Genomic DNA, 19,388 nt, shown 5'->3' on the forward strand with positions numbered 1-19,388 from the left:
AACAACAAAAAACAATGCAGGCAGGCACAGCAATGTACCTGAAAGAGAATGTGGAAGCATGTAAGGAGTTGAACAAGCAACAGAGACTGAATTAGTCATTTCAGCTTTCAGCTTTTGCTCTAAGCTTACTGTTGGTATGAAATGTGCATGTAAAGTCTCACCTGTGTGTTACAACTTCTGCTTTTCTTCCAGGATATTTTGAAGATGCAGTCTCTTGCACAAAGTCTAGAGGCTTCACTCTAGTATTGGTCTGCATGGAAATGGTTCTCCATCACAACTGACAAATGCGTTGTAGCTTCCTACAGCTTCCTTGATTATGTATAAGGACACTGGAGTGAAATGTATGACCCAGAAGAGGGGGCAAGGGAGGGGGTATATAGAGAGACACAAAAAGACAGAGAACAAATCAGTAGAATATGAAGCTGCCTGCTTCAAGAAACCCAAATCCAATTCCATGAAGGAAGAAATATCTGTTTTTACTGCCTTCGTTGTGATGGAAGTAGTAGGGTGCGCTCTCTGCCTAGCAGGAGGAGTCACAGGCTCAGAGCAAACTCATTCGAAGGATGTTATTTCTTCACTCCACAGGGGAAGGAGTGACTGGCTGGGGAATGTGTCGAGAGAGCCCAGCCTCCAGCGTCCCTCACTTGACCCTCCGCAGGTGGCGAAAGCTCTGCACGGTCCTCTCCACAGCATCATCCATGGTCACTAGTGGCTGGTAGCCCATGGCCTTTTTGGCCCTCTCGCAGCTGTAGTAGTGGAATGTGCCAGCCAGTGCGACCCGCATGGGTGTGAAGGTGGGCTGCAGTTGGATGACAGGACTGACCACCATCACCAGCAGGGACAGCAGGAGGGCCAGGTAGTAGGCCACCCAGTACGGGATGTGATACTTGGGGGCCTCATAATTGAGGCCTGTCAGGATGCGAGACAGGAATGTCCAGAAAGGGATGGGCTCGTCATTGGTGATGTGAAATGCCTGGCGGGAGAACAAGAACAAGAAGCTAGAACCACCACCCCCACCTGCCCAAAGTTGAGGCATCTATTAAGCCCATGCAGATTGCATCCTCACTGCCTAACTGCTGCAGCGTTCCATGTGGCCTGCCCTCAATTGCACAACTGCTAAGGCGTAGAAAGGGCAGATGATGAAAGTTTTCTCTATGAGCCAGGATTTTAAGTGAAGCATAGATTGCACTTGGAAAGGCACATTTGTTAATTCGATAAGTGTTAATCATCATAAAACTCATCTACATATCTTTGGATGCAATGAATTGCTCATATTACATTTCTTGACGGAGTTGTGCTTGTTTTAAATCAAAAGCCATACCCGGGCCAGGCATGGTGGCTCACGCCTGTAATCCCAGCACTTTGGGAGGCAGAGGCGGGCAGATCAGCTGAGGTCAGGAGTTTGCCTGGCCAACATGGTGAAACCCCATCTCCACTAAAAGTACAAAAAGTTAGCTGAGCATGGTGGCACAGGCCTGTAGTCCCAGCTACTCAGGAGGCTCAGGCACGAGAATCGCTTGAATCAGTAAGGCAAAGGTTGCAGTGAGCTGAGATCGCGCCACTGCACTCCAACCTGGGTGATAGAGTGAGATTGTCTCAAAAAAAAAAAAAAAAGCCACACCCACCCTACTCCCAACTTCTTTGAAAGTTATCAGTGGGAAAACGGTAGAGGTTCAGGAGAATAAAAGAGGACCAAAGAGCAAGGGAGGGAGAGACCTGAGGAATGAGTGGGAGAAAGGGTGAGGAGCAAGCACCCTGCCCAATCTACATGGGCTCCTGCCATGAGGAGCCATGCCAACAGGTGGGCAGCCAGGTCAGGGGGCCACAGAGGACTGTGTCCTGAATGTCTGTACAATCCCAGCTCATCAGCTCCCCAATTTTGGCTGCCCAAGTGATGTGATGCTGCAGTGACACCACATGCTCTATCAGAGGGGCTTGACCTTGGCACAGGGGGTCCTAATACAGATCCTCCACAATACAGGATCACAGGAGCAACTTGCCAGCAAATCCAGTGGCAAGGAGAAGAAACCCACAGAAAGGCACCCGTGCAGAGACGGGTGCAGCAGGCCTTACCTTCCCACCCAGTGTCAAGTCTCGGGAGAGTTGCTCTGCAGCCAGGATGTGTCCATGGACCACGTTCTCCACAAAGGTGAAGTCCACCAAGTTCTTCCCATTTCTGCAGGTGCACAAGGGATGATGGAATACGTACTGGGAGCCCCTGCACGAAGGCCAGGGCTGCTCCCAAGTCTCAGCATTTGAGAGACTGTGACCTGCAGAATGGCTGCCACCTCACTTGGCAAGGCCAGTCCAGGCACTCATGGATGCCTGTACTGGTTAAAGATGTACACTGGGCCAGGACTCCTGGGTCTTCAGGGTTAGTGGAATCTGAAAGCTGGGGGACCTGCCCACCCATTCCAGCATGGCCAACACTGGTGCTGTCTCTCCTGTCCCGATTTGGGTCGCAGTTTTTCAGCCCCTTCCCAGGAGACATGGGGCCAATGCCTTGCTCTGGTCTCCCATTTACTGACCAGTCTCCTTGTAATCCTTCAAGGTGACAAGTCAGGGTAGCAGTGAGGCTGAGTGAGAAACAGGAAGGCAAGGCAGAGGGAAAAAGGAGGAAAGAGAGGAGAGAAGGAGGAAATGAAGGAAGAGAAGGCCTACTTGGGAGAGAGCCACACTGTTGTCCCCTGTGGAGGCCCCTCCACCTACGCTTTCCCCGAGGAGAAATGTAATGCCCCCCCACCTGCCTTCCGAGATGCAAGGAGAGTCAAGCCCTGGCCCTTGATCCTGGGCCCATTGTTTCCCCTCTGAGCCTCGGTTTCTTCAATTTCCAGACAGGGTCACAAATACCTTCCCAGCCTACCTGAGAGGGTACATTGGATTGAACAGTATCCTCTCAAAGCTTCTGTCCACTTGGACCTTGTGAATGTGACCTTATTTGGAAATAAGGGCTTGGCAGATGCAATTAGTTAAGCTGAGCTCATACTGGAGTAGGGTGGGCTTTAAATCCAGGGAATGATGTCCTTATAAGAAGGAAATTTGGACACAGAAAGCAAGGAAGACAGCCATGTGAAAGAGAGGCAGAGGCAGGAGTGATGCCTCTCCAAGTACAGAATTCTAAGGATGGCCAGAAGCCAGCAGAAGCTAGGGCAGAGGCCTGGAACAGATGCTCCCTGTGAACCTCCAGAAGGCACTAGCCCTGCCAACATCTTAACTGTGGACTTCTGGCCTCCCAAACTGTGACAGAATCCATTTGTTGTTTTAAGCACTCACTTTGTGGCAAGTTGTTATGGCAACTACAAGAAATGAATACAGAGGACAGAAGACAAGGTCACTGCTATGGCCTGAATCTTTGTATCCCCGCAATATTCATTCATATGTTGAAACTTCATCTCCAATGCAATGGTACTGTGAAGAGGGACCTTTAGGGGGTGATTAGGTCACGGGGGCTCTGCCCTCAGGAATGGGATTAGTGTTCTCATAAAAGAGGCCCAAGGGAGCCTGTTTCCCCTCCCACCATGTGATGACATGGTGAAAAGGTGCCACTCATGAGGAACAGGGCCTCACAGGACACCCAATCTGGGAACGCCTTGATCTTGGACTTCCCAGCCTCCAACCTGTCTGTTGTTTGTTACCCAGTATTAGGTATTTTGTTACAGCAGCCTGCATGGACCAAGACAGTCACATAAGAAAAGAGCTACAATGCCACTTGGCTCCTGCCAAGTGCTCTCTGAACACGAGCACGGACCAGGAAGGACTAGGGAAGAGCCGCTGTGGGCTGACTCACCCAATCACGAACTTCATCTTGCCGTTTCTGGCTGTCTCGATTATGGTGGGTACCAACTGTGGGTCCCTTGGGCCGAAAATGCCATGAGGGCGGATGGCTGTGGTTAAGAAATTCTTCTCAGGATCGTTGGCGTCCAGGACTGCCTGAAGGAGAGTGGGAGGAGCACATTCATTGCAAATCCCTAGGCCCAAGCCAAGAGAGTGCCTCACCGGGTGAGAAGCACCACTCGTGGGGGACAGACAGATGACACACTCTGCTGGCATGTGGCCACCGAGCAGTGGTCTGCCTTGAGCTGACACCCTACATCAGTGGCTGGTATAATTCTGGGCTACCTCTCCACCCCACCCACCCTCACACCAAAATCTGAAAATGCAGGACAGACAGCCGGGCAAAAACCGGTAAGATCAAATCAGAAGGCCCTGGTTTGGGTTCAAAGCCTAAAATCCATCAACACTGCCAGAAGACATGCCTCGGCAGCAGTTTGTGGAAAAGATCTGAAGGTTCTGGTGAACAAGTTAGCCATGAGCCTCCAGTGCCTTGAACTGCACGTGCCGCCCACGTTTCCACCAGGCCAGGTCTGTTCTGGGCAATTCTGAGTACCACCTCCGAGGGGAGGGCGCTGAGAAACCCAAGTGGGCCCAGAAGAAGGTCAGAGAAGGTGAAGGGTCTGAAGACCATGCCTGGAGAGAAACAGGCCAGCAGCTGGGGGGCAAAGGAGGCCGAGACATGTCAAGTCCTCAGAGCAGTGCCTGGTCCAGAGCCAGTGCTCCTGCTGCCACTGTGAGGAAAGGGTGTCTTCTGTGTGACTTCATGGACAAACTAGAACTCAAGAGCCTAAAGTACAGAGAAATGGGTTTTGCCTCAAAAGTAACAAAACTTCCCGAAGGATTTGTTTTATTGAGGGTAAAAGTGGTGATCATAAAGGTACCTACCCTGATGGGGCTGCATGCGAATTACATAAGATGGCCTACGTCAGTTGTTTCAGTGCATGTCTGTATGCTTGGTAAGTATGGTTCCTGCTGTCATGTCACCTCAAATTTCTACTCTATGGTAGCAAAGTGCTGGTCTATGTTTTGGCCCCAGTGATCTTAAGCTACTCAACAATGGAAAAGCTGCCTCGTTTCAACAGATTCCCAGAGCTGGCCCTCCTCTTCCCGCCAGGCCTCTGGTCTCCACAGTGATGGAGGAAATGACTAAATAAGCCCTCAAATGGCCTCCACCAAGGCTCATCTCTACTACTAAAGGGAGGAGAGGTGGAGGAGTCCTAGCTCCCCATCACATTTGGTTTATGATCAGCAGGAAGGCTATAAAGCCAACAGTGGGTGTCAACCTTGGCTGAAAGGAGGCTCCAGGTGAGTTACTGCTAGAGTCATCTGAAGGCTTTGCTTATTTCCAGTTGAGAACCCCAAAGTTGATATAAGCGAGACACTGATAGTCTGGGCCAAGGCCATCATTTGAAGCTCTTGAGCCTAGGTGGGCTCAGCTCTGGTGGCAGTCAGTATCCGGCATGTTGGGTTGAGAATGCACAGGGTCTCCATGGTGACTGAACTGCCTGCAAGGCGCAGGGAGGCTTTAGTACTCCTCGGGCCAAGTTCGAGCACATGGGTGCTCCAAGGAGCGAGATAGCATAGTCTGGAGCCAGGACTGTGGCTTGCCAAAGGTCAAGCCTCCACCCCTGGTCTGGGTGGCCCTTGTGTCTCCCTGTGGACCAGTTCTGCCAGGACTTTCTGAGCAAACAGAAGCAACAGCAAACAGGCTGGGCACAGTGGCTCATGCCTGTAATCCCAGCACTTTGAGAGGCCAAGGTGGGCAGATCATGAGGTCAGGAGTTCGAGACCATTTGACCAACATGGTGAAACCCCGTTTCTACTAAAAATACAAAAATTAGCTGAGCGTGGTGGCACATGCCTGTAATCCCGGCTACTCAGGAGGCTGAGGCAGAAGAATTGCTTGAACCTGGGAGGTGGAGGTTGCAGTGAGCCAAGATCATGCCACTGCACTCCAGCCTGGGCGACAGAGTGAGACTCCATCTCAAAAAAAAAAAAATATATATATATATACAGCAAACAGCCGGGAGGCAGCTGGCTCTCAGGTAGCCAGGTCAGTGTTCAGCTCCAGTTCAGTATGTACTGGCTTTGAAAGAAATCCTCAGTGGATGTGATACACTGCACACACACCTGGGAGGGGTATACTCACAGCTACCCAGCTAAGGTGAGCTATCCCAGGCTCAGGAGCACTCCTGGCCTGCAGCTTAGGATGGCCTCAGGGTGACAATCCCCATCTGTAGCTAGCAGTTGTCAGGGGCCCCACAGCCCCGGCAGCCTGAAGGCTTGGTAGTGACTGCGGCTGAATCCAACCACACTAAAATCAGGTGCCCTTTGATGAAGCTGTTTTGCCAAGTGGAAAAGTACTTTTCCTTAAAATAAAGCAAGATCCTTCCGTTGTTTGTTTTTCTAAGTCAGGGAGGGGGCGAGAGTGCCACTAGGAAGGTGCCTCCAGCCTGATTCCTGTCTGCACACTTGCAACTGCTGTAAATTCCCATAGCAAGGGAGGAAGCTCCCATGGCATTGAGGGTGGAGTGCAGGCTCTGGAGACAGACTGCCTGGAGTCAGCCACCTCCTAGCTGCACAGCTTTAGAAAGGTTCTGAGTCTCTCTGTGCACCACAGTCCTCATCTGTAATCTGGTGATGATGGGATAACTGTGACCTTTAAACAAGGAAAATACTCCTGGAAAACACTCAGAACACAGTGTTTTCTGTTCTCATAGTATTTTTTTTTTTTTTTTTTGGAGACAAGAGTCTCTCTCTCTATCCCCCAGGCTAGAGTGCAATGGCACAATTTCGGCTCACTGCAACCTCTGCCTCCCAGGTTCAAGCGATTCTCATACCTCAGCCTCCCACGTGGCTGGGATTACAGGTGCCTGCCACCATGCTGGGCTAATTTTTGTATTTTTAGTAGAGATGGGGTTTTGCCATGTTGGCCAGGCTGGTCTCGAACTCCTGACCTCAGGTGATCTGCCCACCTCAGCCTCTCAAAGTGCTGGAATTATAGGCTTGAGCCACCATGCCCGGCCTCTCACAGTATTTTTAAATTTAATTTCATCCACAAATTTTACATCTCAAGTCAGGTACGTAGGCCTCAGAATATGAACTTCATAAGTTCATAAACATTTTTCTTAGGATTCTAAACCCTTCAGTCTGCTCACTCAACCAGTTCCAAGGTACATACCTTCTCCTGTAAGATCTTAGTCTCTGTGTAGTAGTCAATGGGTTTCATGGCATAGGGAAGGTCTTCAGTTCCATTCTTGATATCGACGCCCTCAAAGATGACACTGGCACTGCTGGTTAAAATGAGTTTCTGACAGAGGAAGGTTAGAAAAAATAAAAGTCACAAATTATCATGATTCAAACAGTGCGATGATCCTATATGAAAGAGAATCAAGGGGCATCCCTTCGCTGCCGTCGCATTCGAGGCACTGCAGAAATTATTTGCTGCAATGCCTTTGCTTTTCAGGCCTTCTTAAAATAATCCAAAGATCACCATCTTCTGCAGCTATGTGGATTCCAGACACACTATGGTATTGCATTCTAACCAAGAATCAAGAGATCTTGGTTCCAAAACAAGGGATAACACATTTTTTTTCTATCCCATCACACCTGAGAGATAGAACAGACTTTCATTCATGGTACCTCACTATGACAGTGACTCTCTGTAAGTGAAGGGCAGCCCACAAACTTCTAGGAAGATGTCTCTTTGAAAAAGATCACTGGCTATTCTGATAGTGACCTGGCCATGTGAACACACATAGGAATACACACACCACACGACCTCTTAAGAAATGCTATTCTAAAGGAAGATGCTCTCTTATGAGGGTCCCCAGCATCCAGCCTGCTGGTTAAGAGCAGTTCATCCAACACCGGACACCATTAGCATGAATCATATCGTTCCCACTCTTATTCAACATTGTATGGGAAGCTCTAGCCAGAGTGGTAGAGTAAGATAAACAAGAATTTATAATGATTTGAAAAGAAACTGAACTTCCATCACTTGCAGATGAGAGAAAAATCTACACAGAAAACAGGCAAATATGTAGAAAATATTAGAGTTCGGCAAAGTTGCTGAATTAAAAATCAATATACAAAAATTAACTAGTCATATATTAGCAGTAATTGGAAATGTAATATAAAGTTATTAAATAACAAAAAATGAAGTACATACAAATAAATTTAACGAGATATGCAAAATCTTTACAAAGTAAAGTATAAAACTCTATTGAAGACATTAAAGAGCAAGATAAACAGAAAAATATCCCATATTTATGGACAGCAACACTCGATATGGGAAAGATGTCAGTTCTCTCCAAAATTACCTACAAGTTCAATGCAATTACAATAGCAGTCTCAGCTGGCTTTAGCAAGGAACTGGTTAAGCCAAATATATGTAGAAGAACAAAGGGCTCAGAATAGCCAAGTAAAGTTTGAAGAAATTGGTTGGGGGGGTGATTTATCTACCGTACACTGAGACTTATCCTAAAAAGGCAGAGCCTCTCTGCATGGGCAGACAGGGAGATCAATGGGGCAGAGGGAAGAGCCTGGGAACAGGCCCATGTAAGACACAAACACCTAAGACATGCTGCAGATGGTGTGCAGCAATGCAGAAAGACGGATTATGCAATAAATGGCACTGAACTGGTTATACACATGGAAAAAAGTTAGACCTCTATCTCACACCATATGCAAACATAAATTCCTGGTGGATTAAAGACTTAAATGTGGAAAGCAACACTTAAAACCTTTGAGAAAAAAGTACATTAAATAATCTTTTGATCTCAGTGTTGGAAAATGTTCCTTCAGTACAACACAGCAATCGCTTTCTGCACTCTTACATACTAAGCCACTCTGCCCCTTCAGTAAATGAACCAGTTGCAAATGCCAAGATGAATAAAGAAAAACATAACATTGGAGAAAAAAGCAAGTTGCAGGAGGATCTGTTCAATAAGATATCATTTTATAAAATCTTATAACATGCAATCCAATACCTTATATTGGTTACACATGGAGCAAATGGAAATAAATCCAAATTCAGAACTGCTACCCATGGCTAAAAGAGGAGAGCAATGGCATCGAGGATGGGCACACATTACACACACCAGTAATGTTGTTACTTAAATACTGTGGTGAGTGGAGAGGTGCTGTTTTATTCTCAAATCCTGTTTATTTTATTTATTTATTTTTAAGAGACAAGGTCTTGCTCTGTTGCCTAGGCTGGGGTGTAGTGTTGGGATCATAGCTCACTGCAGCCTGAAAATCCTGGGCTCAAGTGATCCTCCTGCCTCAGCGTCCCGAAACAGTTGAGGCTACAGGTGCATACCACCACACCTGGCTTTTAAAATTTTTTGGAGAGGTGGGGCATTGCTATGTTGCTCAGGCTGGTCTTGAACTCCTGCGCTCAAGTGATCTTCCTGCCTTGGCCTCCCAAAGCGCTGAGATTACATGTGTGAGCTGCCACACCTGGGGCGCAAATCCTTTTTGTATGCCAGGAACCTTCCATTTAACAAAGAGCAGCAGGGCCCCTCCCAGGGCTCCAGTTACATCAGCATTACAGAGTGCAGAGTCTGGGACTTGGAGAATCCGCTTTGACCCCACCTCTCCCATTTACTGGCAAAGAGACATCATTTAGCCTCTGGTTACCTACGGAGGAGCTAATTAGGTGATAACTGCAGCAGGGCAAAGCATCTTGTCAACTGCTAGGGGTCAGTTATAACTGATCTTTTCCAGGGTTCAAGCCCAGAACAGCTCTAACCCTGCTGGGCTGGTTGAGGATGCTGGGGACCAGCCAACAGTGCCAGGAGAGGTTGCTGGGAGAGGAACCCCCTGGCTTGCTTCAATCTTTTCTCTTAATTTATGCAGTACCTGTGGCATGCGTCCCTGTGAAGGACAGGATGCTGAGCTGACAGGGAACTCTTTTAGCCAGTGGCTGGAGTCCTATAAAGACAATTCTAAGAACCAGGATTGGTAACAATGCAGCAAGCTTCAATGGGTAGAAATTTGTATCCCCTCAGGCCTGAGTTATAACAGATTTCATTGGCTAAGGGTAAACACAGTTTGCTTTTCTTTTAAAATATAAGTAAGGTCTGGAAAACAATGTGGTGGTTCCTCAAAAGGTTAAACATAGAACTAGTATATGATCTAGCAACCCTACTTCTGGGTATATGCTCAAAAGAATTGAAAACAGGGACTTGAACAGATATTTGTACGCTTGTGATCACAGCACTAATGTTTACAATTGCCAAAAGGTGAAGACAACACAGATATCCATTGACGGCTGAATGAATAAACAAAATGTGGTCCATCCATACAATGAAATATTATTCTGCCTTAAAAAGGAAGGACATTCCAACACATGCTACAACATGGATGACTCCTGAGGACATCATGCTCGGTGAAATAAGCCAGACACAAAAGGACAAATACTATGAGTCCACTTCTGTGAGGTCCCTATAGTTGTCAAACCCACAGAGACAGAAAGTAGAAGGGTGGTTGCCAGGGGTTGGGTGGGGAAGGGAGATTGGGGAGTTGCTGTTTAATGGGTATAGAGTTTTTATTAGGGAAGAACAAAAAGGTTTAGAGATGGATGGTGGTAATGGCTGTACAACATTGTGAGTATGCTTAATGCCATTGAACTCTGCACTTAAAAATGGTTAGGATGGTAAATTGTATGTGATATATATTTTATCACAATAAAAATATAAGCAATGTCTAAGTTCTGCAGCTCTTTATCTGAAGGCTAATAGCCTTGAGGTCCTCAGATGTTCTATTTGTGTGCAGTTAGAATATTACATCTCAAATCGGCCTTGGCAAGCCGACCTTCATGATCCCCAGTGACTCCAAGGTAATTTCTAAGATCTTCCCAACACTTGAAGAAGCAACCCAGCCTAGGCCCAGGGAGACTGCAATAACTACGACCTTACACCCTTAGAAAGGGCTATCACACGCTCCTGACAGCACTCACTCGTTTTCCCCTTACCTGAACCCCAGCCTCTTTGCAAGTTTCAATGACATTCTTGGTGCCAAAGTAATTCACTCTATAAAAGAGTTCCTTGTTGTTACTGGATGCTGGGGGTGATGCACAGTGGAAAACTGTGTTTACACCTTTCAGAGCTGGGTACAGATCCTGGAAAAGCAAACAAAGACAAAATAATCATTCCTGCTTGGACAGGTCAATGGCATTCCCACGTTTTCACTCTCCAACCTGTGGCTTGTAGGTTCCTTGTCTCATAATTCTATAATCAATATGGAAATACATTCTCATAAAAGAATCAATGATACTGAAGTACATGGGATGGAAACCAAGTTGTCCCTTTAATCACCTTCTCCCTACTAACTAGACCCCAATCAAAAGGGGTTTGGGGCATGAGAAGCCTGTGGGATCCACACAGAGGCAACACCCTTTTGGGTGGTTCAGGGCAGGCACCTAGCGGGTAAAACTCCCCAGGAAGGTGAACTCAGATAGAAATTATGAATCATATGAAAAAGTTCCACACCATTAAAGACAGTAAATAGCCAATAAACAGGCATATTCCTTCCTGTGAAACTAGACACGATACGGCAACCTGAAAGGGATTTTTAAAACAGGTCTGTTTGATTTACTGCTAAAAGGAACAAGAGCTCCTGAGAGAAATGGCTGATTGCAGATCTGGGACAGGAAATACACAAGATGAACCAGGCACACCTTGTACCAGAGAGTGAGGATGCTAGCTAGCTAATACTACTGGGGTCATGTTAAAAGCACTCAAGTGCCAACCTGAAGAGGTTCCCACTGGGCAAAAAATGGACAGCTTGACCACAAGTAAGAATAAAAATTCTTTCTGAACTGGTAAATAAAGGGAAAGAACCAAATATTTATTCTGCATAAGGTATAAAGATTAGAGCTACTAAATGAAGACTAATAGCATGTCACCATTTTGTCAAACCTTAATTAATAGGATCTAAGTATGATTCATGCTTGTCACCAAAAGACAATTATGACATGTGCCAATTAATATTTTGCCACAATTCCCTCTCTCTACATACACACAATCATATATTTTTCTTGAAATGAGTCAAGTAAGTTGCAGGCATCATGCCTCTAAACGCTTCACCAGGTATCTCCTAAGAACAAAAGCATTCTCCTAAATAACCATAAAACAATGATCACACTCAAGAAACTTAACATGATATGATATTCTTATCCAATAATTAGTCTGTATTCAAATTCCCCCAATTGTCCCAATAATCTCTTTTATAGCCTTTTGGGGTCCAGGATCCAATTGTGCATGACATGTAGTATTTAGTCCTCATGTCTCTTCCATCTCTTTTAATCTGAAACAAATTCCCATCTTTTCTGTCTTATTTTAATGCTGCCATTTTTCAAGGGTTCGGGTTGGTTATTTTATAGACTGTCCTTCAGTTTGGATTAGTCTGTTTCCTCAAGATTAGATTCAGGTTTAATGGTTTTGGTAAGAATACCACATCAGAGGTGGTGTGTCCTTCTCAGGGAATTACCTCAGGAGGTGGAAGTTTGTCCCACTCTTGGTGATATTAAGTTGGAGCACGTGGTGATGACAATGGCTGACAGATTCCAGCCATCGAAAAGGTACCTTTTCCCTTGCATTGATAAGTAATCTGCAGCATGTTAATTCTACCAATTAACCTCATTATTTATTGATAGTCCCTGCCTGGAACAATAATCAATATACTGAGTATAAAATGGTGACATTCTGGCCGGGCGCGGTGGCTCAAGCCTGTAATCCCAGCACTTTGGGAGGCCGAGACGGGCGGATCACGAGGTCAGGAGATCGAGACCATCCTGGCTAACACGGTGAAACCCCATCTCTACTAAAAAAAATACAAAAAAAAAAAAACAACAGCAAAAAACTAGCCGGGCATGGTGGTGGGTGCCTGTAGTCCCAGCTACTCAGGAGGCTGAGGCAGGAGAATGGCGTAAACCCGGGGGGCGGAGCTTGCAGTGAGCTGAGATCTTGCCACTGCACTCCAGCCTGGGCGACAGAGACTCCGTTTCGAAAAAAAAAAAAAAAAAAAAAAAAGGTGACATTCTAAGTCTAGCCGTCCAGCCTTTTAATTCATGGCCTTTATAGTTATTAGTTGGCATTCCTCTGTAGAGCTCCCCCTTCTCCCTGATCCCAATTGTTCTTTTCAGTATTTCTATAGACCCATGGATTCTTTTTTATTTTATTTTTTTTGAGACATTGTCTTGCTCTGTCGGCAAGACTGGAGTGCACTGGTACGACCTCGGCTCACTGCAACCTCCGCCTCCCAGGCTCAAGCAATTCTCCTGCCTCAGTCTCACAAGTAGGTGGGATTACGGGCGTATGCCACCACGCCCGGATTTTTTGTATTTTAGTAGAGATGGGGTTTCACCGTGTTGGCCAGGCTGGTCTCGAACTTCTGACCTCAGGTGATCTGCCCGCCTCGGCCTCCCAAAGTGCTGGGATTGCAGGCGTGAGCCCTGCACCCGGCCCATGGATTCTTTTTGAAATCAAAATGCATTGTCATCCACTACTGTTATGTTTTGTGAGGCTCAAATGCTCAAAATGTCCCAAATTTGGCCAGTGGAAGCCCTTCAAGTTGGCACTTATATCTTCTTGACATGTCCTCATTCATTTTGTGCTAAGAAAATGTCCCAGACTCATTTTGTACTGCCCTTGCCCTAGGGTCCTAGAATGAGAAATTTTCCCAAGAAGCCCTAGTTCCTTTTATGGGAAATGGTATACAGAAACCCAAATCTGAGCACCAGGCATGCTTATTACTATTGGAGTATCAGAAGTAATAATACCCCAGAGGGAAAAACTGAACCAGAGTCCGATCAAATCTTTAGCCCAGTAGAAACATAATAAAAGTCACAGTGACTTTAAAGTTTGGAGTAAGTAAAAAGAAAAAGGTGAAATTAACTTTAATGAGATAGTTACATTCCTTTTTTCTGTACATGGTTTTTGATATCTGGTGTGGACTTTACACTTACAGTGCCTCTCAATTCTGACTCGCCACATTTTAAGTGCCCAACAGTTGCATGTGGCTAATGGCTGCCTTAATGGACAGCGCCATCCCAGATCTACCACTATACAGAAAATACTGGAGGACAGAAGGGCATGTTAAATGCAATGGGGATGTAATCAGCAAAACCCAGACTGTGGGAAATACTACAGCACCATAAACATGGTTTCTACTAAACATCAGTTATTCAATAAATAGACTGAAGTTTAAAAAGATGAAGGGAATTGTAAATTAAAAGAGAGCTATATATTTCAATCAAATCCATAGTACTGACCTTGCTTGGTTCCTTATTTGGAAAAACAATAATATAAAAACATTTATAAGACATTCAGAGATATCTGAATACTGGCTAGATACTAAGGAACTGCTGTCAATGTTTTAAAAAATAATCCTTATTTTTTAGGGACAAATACTGAAATATTTACAGATAAAATGATATGATGTCTAGGATTGACTTCAACATAATCTGAGGGGGAATACAGGTGAAACATGATTGGCCATGAGCAGATGAGGAGAGGAGGAAATCTCCAATGAAATAATACAAAAAGAGAAAGAGAAGGAATGCAAGAAAGAGAGGATAAGAGACAGATAATACAACGAAAGACCACCATATGTCCAGCACGGCTTCCAGAAAGAGAGAAAAGAGAGAAGAGGGGTACAGTTAATCTTTGAAGAATTTTCCAGAAATGAGAAAAGACATTCATCTTCAGACTGCAAAGGCCTACCAGGTGTTGAGTAAGATTTGAAATCAAAACTAAAACTCAGGCCCTGATATATTCTCTATAGACAATAAATGATAAAAAATAAAATCCCAAAAGCCATGAGAGGGAAAGCCAGACAACCTACAAAGGAACAACGACCAGCTTGAGAGTAGACTTCCTGTCAGCAACAGAAGATGCACAAGACCGGGGTGACTTTAAAAAGTGTTACGAGCCGGGCATGGTGGCAATGGTGGCTCACGCCTGTAATCCCAGCACTTTGGGAGGCCAAGGCGGGCAGATCACCTGATATGAGGAGTTCAAGACCAGCCTGGCCAACATGGTGAAACCCTGTCTCTACTAAGAATATAAAAATTAGCCGTGAGTGGTGGCGGGGGCCTGTAATCTCAGCTATTTGGGAGGCTGAGGCAGAATTTCTTGAACCCAGGAGGCAGAGTTTGCAGTGAGCCAAGATTGAGCCACTGCACTCTAGCCTGGGCGACAGAGCGAGACTCCGTCTCAAAAAAAAAAAAAAAAAAAAGGGGGTTATGTAATACATACTGTGTATATAAAACTATACAACTATATATACATAGACTTCATCTATATGTATGTACATCTGTCTCTCTCCACTGACTATAAAAACACATTTTTTTAAAAAAAGAAATGGGGGTCTTGTTATGTTGCCCAGGCTAGTCTTGAACTCCTGGCCTCAAGTGATCCTCCCACCTTGGCCTTCCAAATAGCTGGGGGACTACAAGTGCATACCACCATACCCAGGTGAAAGTACATTTTAAAAGTCCTTCCCAGCCGGGCGCAGTGGCTCATGCCTGTAATCCCAGCACTTTGGGAGGCCCAGGCGGGTGGATCACCTGATATCAGGAGTTCAAGACCAGCCTGGCCAACATGGAGAAACCCTGTCTTTACTAAAAATACAAAAATTAGCTGGGCGTAGTGTTGGGCACCTGTAATCCCAGCTATTAAGGAGGCTGAGGCAGGAGAATCGCTTGAACCTGGGAGGCGGAGGTTACAGTGAGCTTAAATTGTGCCGCAGTCTGGGTAACAGAGCAAGACTCCGTCTAAAAAAATAAAAATAAAATAAAATAAGTCCTTTCCTCCCATGTCTTTCACCCACATCACATCCACCTTGGACTTAGCTTAGATTTCATGCTCCACCTGTACCACCTTTGCCTCGTTCCCCTCTCCCTTTATTAAATTTGTCTAGCAAGCTCCAACCCTGGTTAAATGCAACTTGCCCCTTCTCCATGCTGGCAGTTGAGTAGCTGAGTGTAGCTGGAGAACAACATGGCATGCTGGAGGGTCTCCCTTGAAATGTGTACGCAAGGAAAGCTGGAAATAATATACTAGCAACAACAGCATGGCAGCTGGGGAGCCTTTTGGAGAGAAGTTAAAGCTTGCTAAGGATTCTCATCTCCTTTGAGGGGACAAAGCAGTGATCAAAAAACAAAGTTCCTGCTTTCGTGGAGCTTACATTCTATGGTAGAGAGGACACATTTCAGAGATCTCCTCTGCTCTGTATCCGCTCATGGTCAATCATGTTTTCATCAGGACAAATAAGCAAATAAACAAGTAAATCTAGAGGATGTCCGTACTGGCAGGTGTTATGCAGAAACTAGAGTACAGTAAGGGAGACCAGCGGGGGCTTGTTCCTTAGCACAGGGTGGTTGGAGATTTACAGGAAGTTAGGGAGCAAGTTCTGTGGTTCAGGAAGCGCATTCCTGACAGAAAGGACACCAAGTGCAAAGGTCCTGAGGCAGAAACTTGGCTGGTGGCCAGTGTGCCTGGGGCAGAGCATGAGGCGGGTGTGGGAGGAAGTGGGCCGGAGAGGTAGTAGGGACGTGCGGTGCAGGGCCTCATGGGTGATTACAGAGGCCTTTGTTTGCTCGACACAGGACTGGACGCCACTGGAGGCTTTTGTACAGAGGGTGGTGTGATCTGATTTATCCATTAAGAGTCCCTCTAACATCTAGGTGAGAGAGTGATGGTGGCTTGCACCAGGGTGGCAGCAACGGAAGGGGTGAGAAGTTGCTGGATTGGGGATCTATGCTGAGTGGAGTCAACAAGATTTCCTGATGGATGGGATGAAGGGCATGAGAGAGAAAGGAATCAGGCAGGGATGAATCTAAGCTTTTTGGTTGATGGAACTAGAAAAGCAGAGTAGGCCATTTATGGAGATGGAGAAGACTTAGCAGAAGTAGTTTTGCTGTGGTAGGGGAGAGGCTTGCATCAGGGAACCAGGAGCTTAATTTTGGATGTAGCAAGCTTGAAGTGTCCATGAGGTATCCAAGCAGGGATGTCCAGCAGGCAGCTAGAGATACACACACACACACACACACACACATATACATATATACACATACATATATACATATATATACATATACACACACACATACACACACATATATACACACACATATATACACATATGTATACATAAACACACACATATACACACATATACACATACATATATACATATATACACATATATACACATACATACAGGCACATATACATACATACACACATACACACACGCCTGAGAGAGCTAGGGGTTGGAGATAACAAGCAGGGAGCCCATCAGCTTCTAGACAGTAATTAATCCATGAGATGGGATGGAGTCACTGGGACACCGTCTAAACTTGGAGAAGAAAAGAGAGTAAGTCCTGGAGCCTGCAAAGTTTAGAAATGACAGTGATCAGCAGACAATCAGTGAGGCAGGAGGAGAAATGAGTGAGGTGGCGTCTTAGAAGGCAAGCAAAGAAAGCATCAGATGCTGCTAAAGGGTCAAGTCAGAGGAGGTCTGAGATTCAACTACCGGATACGGCTGCCTCAAGGTCCCTGGAGGCAGTGACTGGGTAGGGAAGAGGAGGTGGCTTCTGGCTGGCACCAGGATGGGTGTTTTGGTGGGGATGAGGCATCCTCGGGAACAGCAGGGGAGGCTGAGTGGAGACATGGACGTGGGCAGGTTTATGGAGATGGTGGTGCTCGGTGGTACCAAGGGTCTGCTTGAGGCCCGTGGCCATGCACAAGGCAAGATTTAACCAGGGTGGGGGTTACAATGTGAAGTACACTGTGGTGGCCACATTTATTTGCCACCTGGGCCAGGCTCTAGTCCCCGGTGACTCCATTAAACACGAGTGTAGGTGTTTCTATAGAGGTATTTTGTAGCTGTGGTTGACATCTACAACCAGCTGACTTTAATTAAGGAGATTACCCTTGATACTCTGGACAGGCAGTATATACTCAGTTCAAAGACCTTAAAAGTGAAACTGAGGTTTCTGTAAGAAGAAACTCTAGTGTGGGACCACAGCGTCAATTCCTGCCTGACTTTCGGGTCTGCCCTACAAATTTCAGACTTGCCCAGTCAGCCCCCACAATCATGTAAACCAATTCCGTGAATTAAATCTCAATCTCGCTTTCTCCCTCACCCACCCATCTCTCTCCCTGCCCTTCTCCACACATCCCCCTGCTGCTTGTTTCTCTGGAGAAACTTTATGGATACATACAACCAAAAGAGAAAGGGGAAGAGGGTGAAGACTATGCAAGTGAACAAGTGGACCAGGGAACTAAAGGCAGTGAGGCACGAATAGGCTGAGCCATAGTGGGCATGGCTGGATGTCTGCGTGGGGTTAAGGAATCGGGACAGCTGAGGCACTAGAGGGCATGAGCTTGACAGAGAGGAGCTGGAGTAGAACGACAGAGTAGAATGCCTGCAACTGAGATGAAGGAGAGGACATGCTTACTGGTGATGACAGGGGAGTGGAGGGCAACATCACTGGGTGAGAGGAGGCCAAGGATGAGGGAGGCGAGGGCACTGGTAGGGTCATCTACACGAACACTGAATTCACCAATGATAATGCCAAAAAGGAACTGAAACCACTGAGAAATGAAGTGGAGTCACGGGAAGGGGAGCAGGTGGCTGTGGGTGGCCACCATAAGGAAGGAAGGGTGTCGGGGTTTGCATAGTCTGAGGGTACCCTCTTCAAAGCTGGAGAGGCTTAGAGCAGCATGAGGGAGAATGGTTCGGAGGCAGCAATGATGAGCATGGAAGATATCTACCCCATCTCCAGGCCTGGAGGTATGAGCAGCATGGGAGAGAAAACAACCATAACTTTGCAGTGGAAGCAATGGCCTTAATAGTTCATCAACAAAAACCATATGGCGAATGACACCAAATCCAAGAATAAGGACCCGGTGACAGGCTGAGGGAAGCCATCCATAATAAGTACAATGGGCACAGGATTGGCATCCCAACTAGATCAACAGGGATGAAAAGGTAACCCCAAAGACAAAGGGGCAAATGACACAGACAAACATTTCACACAGGAGGAAGCCTGAAAGCCGATCACCCAGTGGCAGAGTGGCTGGTTACTTGGTCAGGGAGGACATGTGACTCTGAACATCAGTGAAGCACCACTTCATACTTCTCAGAATGGCAACACCAAAAAGTCAGTTATGCCCAGTGTTGGCAAGGATGTGGAGCAATGGGGCTTCTGCCACACTGCGGATGTGGAGGTAAAATTGACATAGCAGCTTTGTTGAGCCATTTGGCACCATCTAATAAAATTCAAGATATTCATACCTGTACAACATGGATGAAGCTTGAAAACATCATGCAAAGTGAAAAAAGTTACGCACAAAAGTACAAATATTACATGATTCCGTTTATATGAAATGTCCAGAAGAGGCCAATCCATAGAGATGGGAAGCAGATGAGTGGCTGCCAAGGGTTGGGAGGGTAAGAGAGGGAATGGCTACAAGATTTCATTTTGGGGTAATAAAAAATATTCTGGAGTTAGATCGTGGGAGACGGTTGCACAGCTT

The 19,388-nt window shown here is 46.1% G+C and overlaps 1 protein-coding gene across 4 annotated transcripts in view; it reads right to left on the reverse strand.

Annotated features, from left to right (window-relative positions):
• Positions 1–393: 393 nt before the first annotated feature.
• Positions 394–19,388, reverse strand: part of NSDHL (NAD(P) dependent steroid dehydrogenase-like) — a 35,999-nt gene continuing 17,004 nt past the window's right edge. For all 4 annotated transcript variants that reach the window (XM_031660640.1, XM_031660641.1, XM_031660643.1 and 1 more), the window contains 5 exons: positions 10,814–10,960; positions 7,016–7,144; positions 3,788–3,930; positions 2,074–2,176; positions 394–973 (listed from right to left, as the gene is read on the reverse strand). In XM_031660640.1, coding sequence (XP_031516500.1) covers positions 641–973; positions 2,074–2,176; positions 3,788–3,930; positions 7,016–7,144; positions 10,814–10,960 — 855 coding nt within the window. In that variant the 3' untranslated portion in view covers positions 394–640. The remainder of the gene's footprint in view (positions 974–2,073; positions 2,177–3,787; positions 3,931–7,015; positions 7,145–10,813; positions 10,961–19,388) is intronic.

This window comes from Papio anubis, chromosome X, assembly GCF_008728515.1.
Source record: "Papio anubis isolate 15944 chromosome X, Panubis1.0, whole genome shotgun sequence".
Lineage (NCBI taxonomy): Eukaryota > Metazoa > Chordata > Mammalia > Primates > Cercopithecidae > Papio > Papio anubis.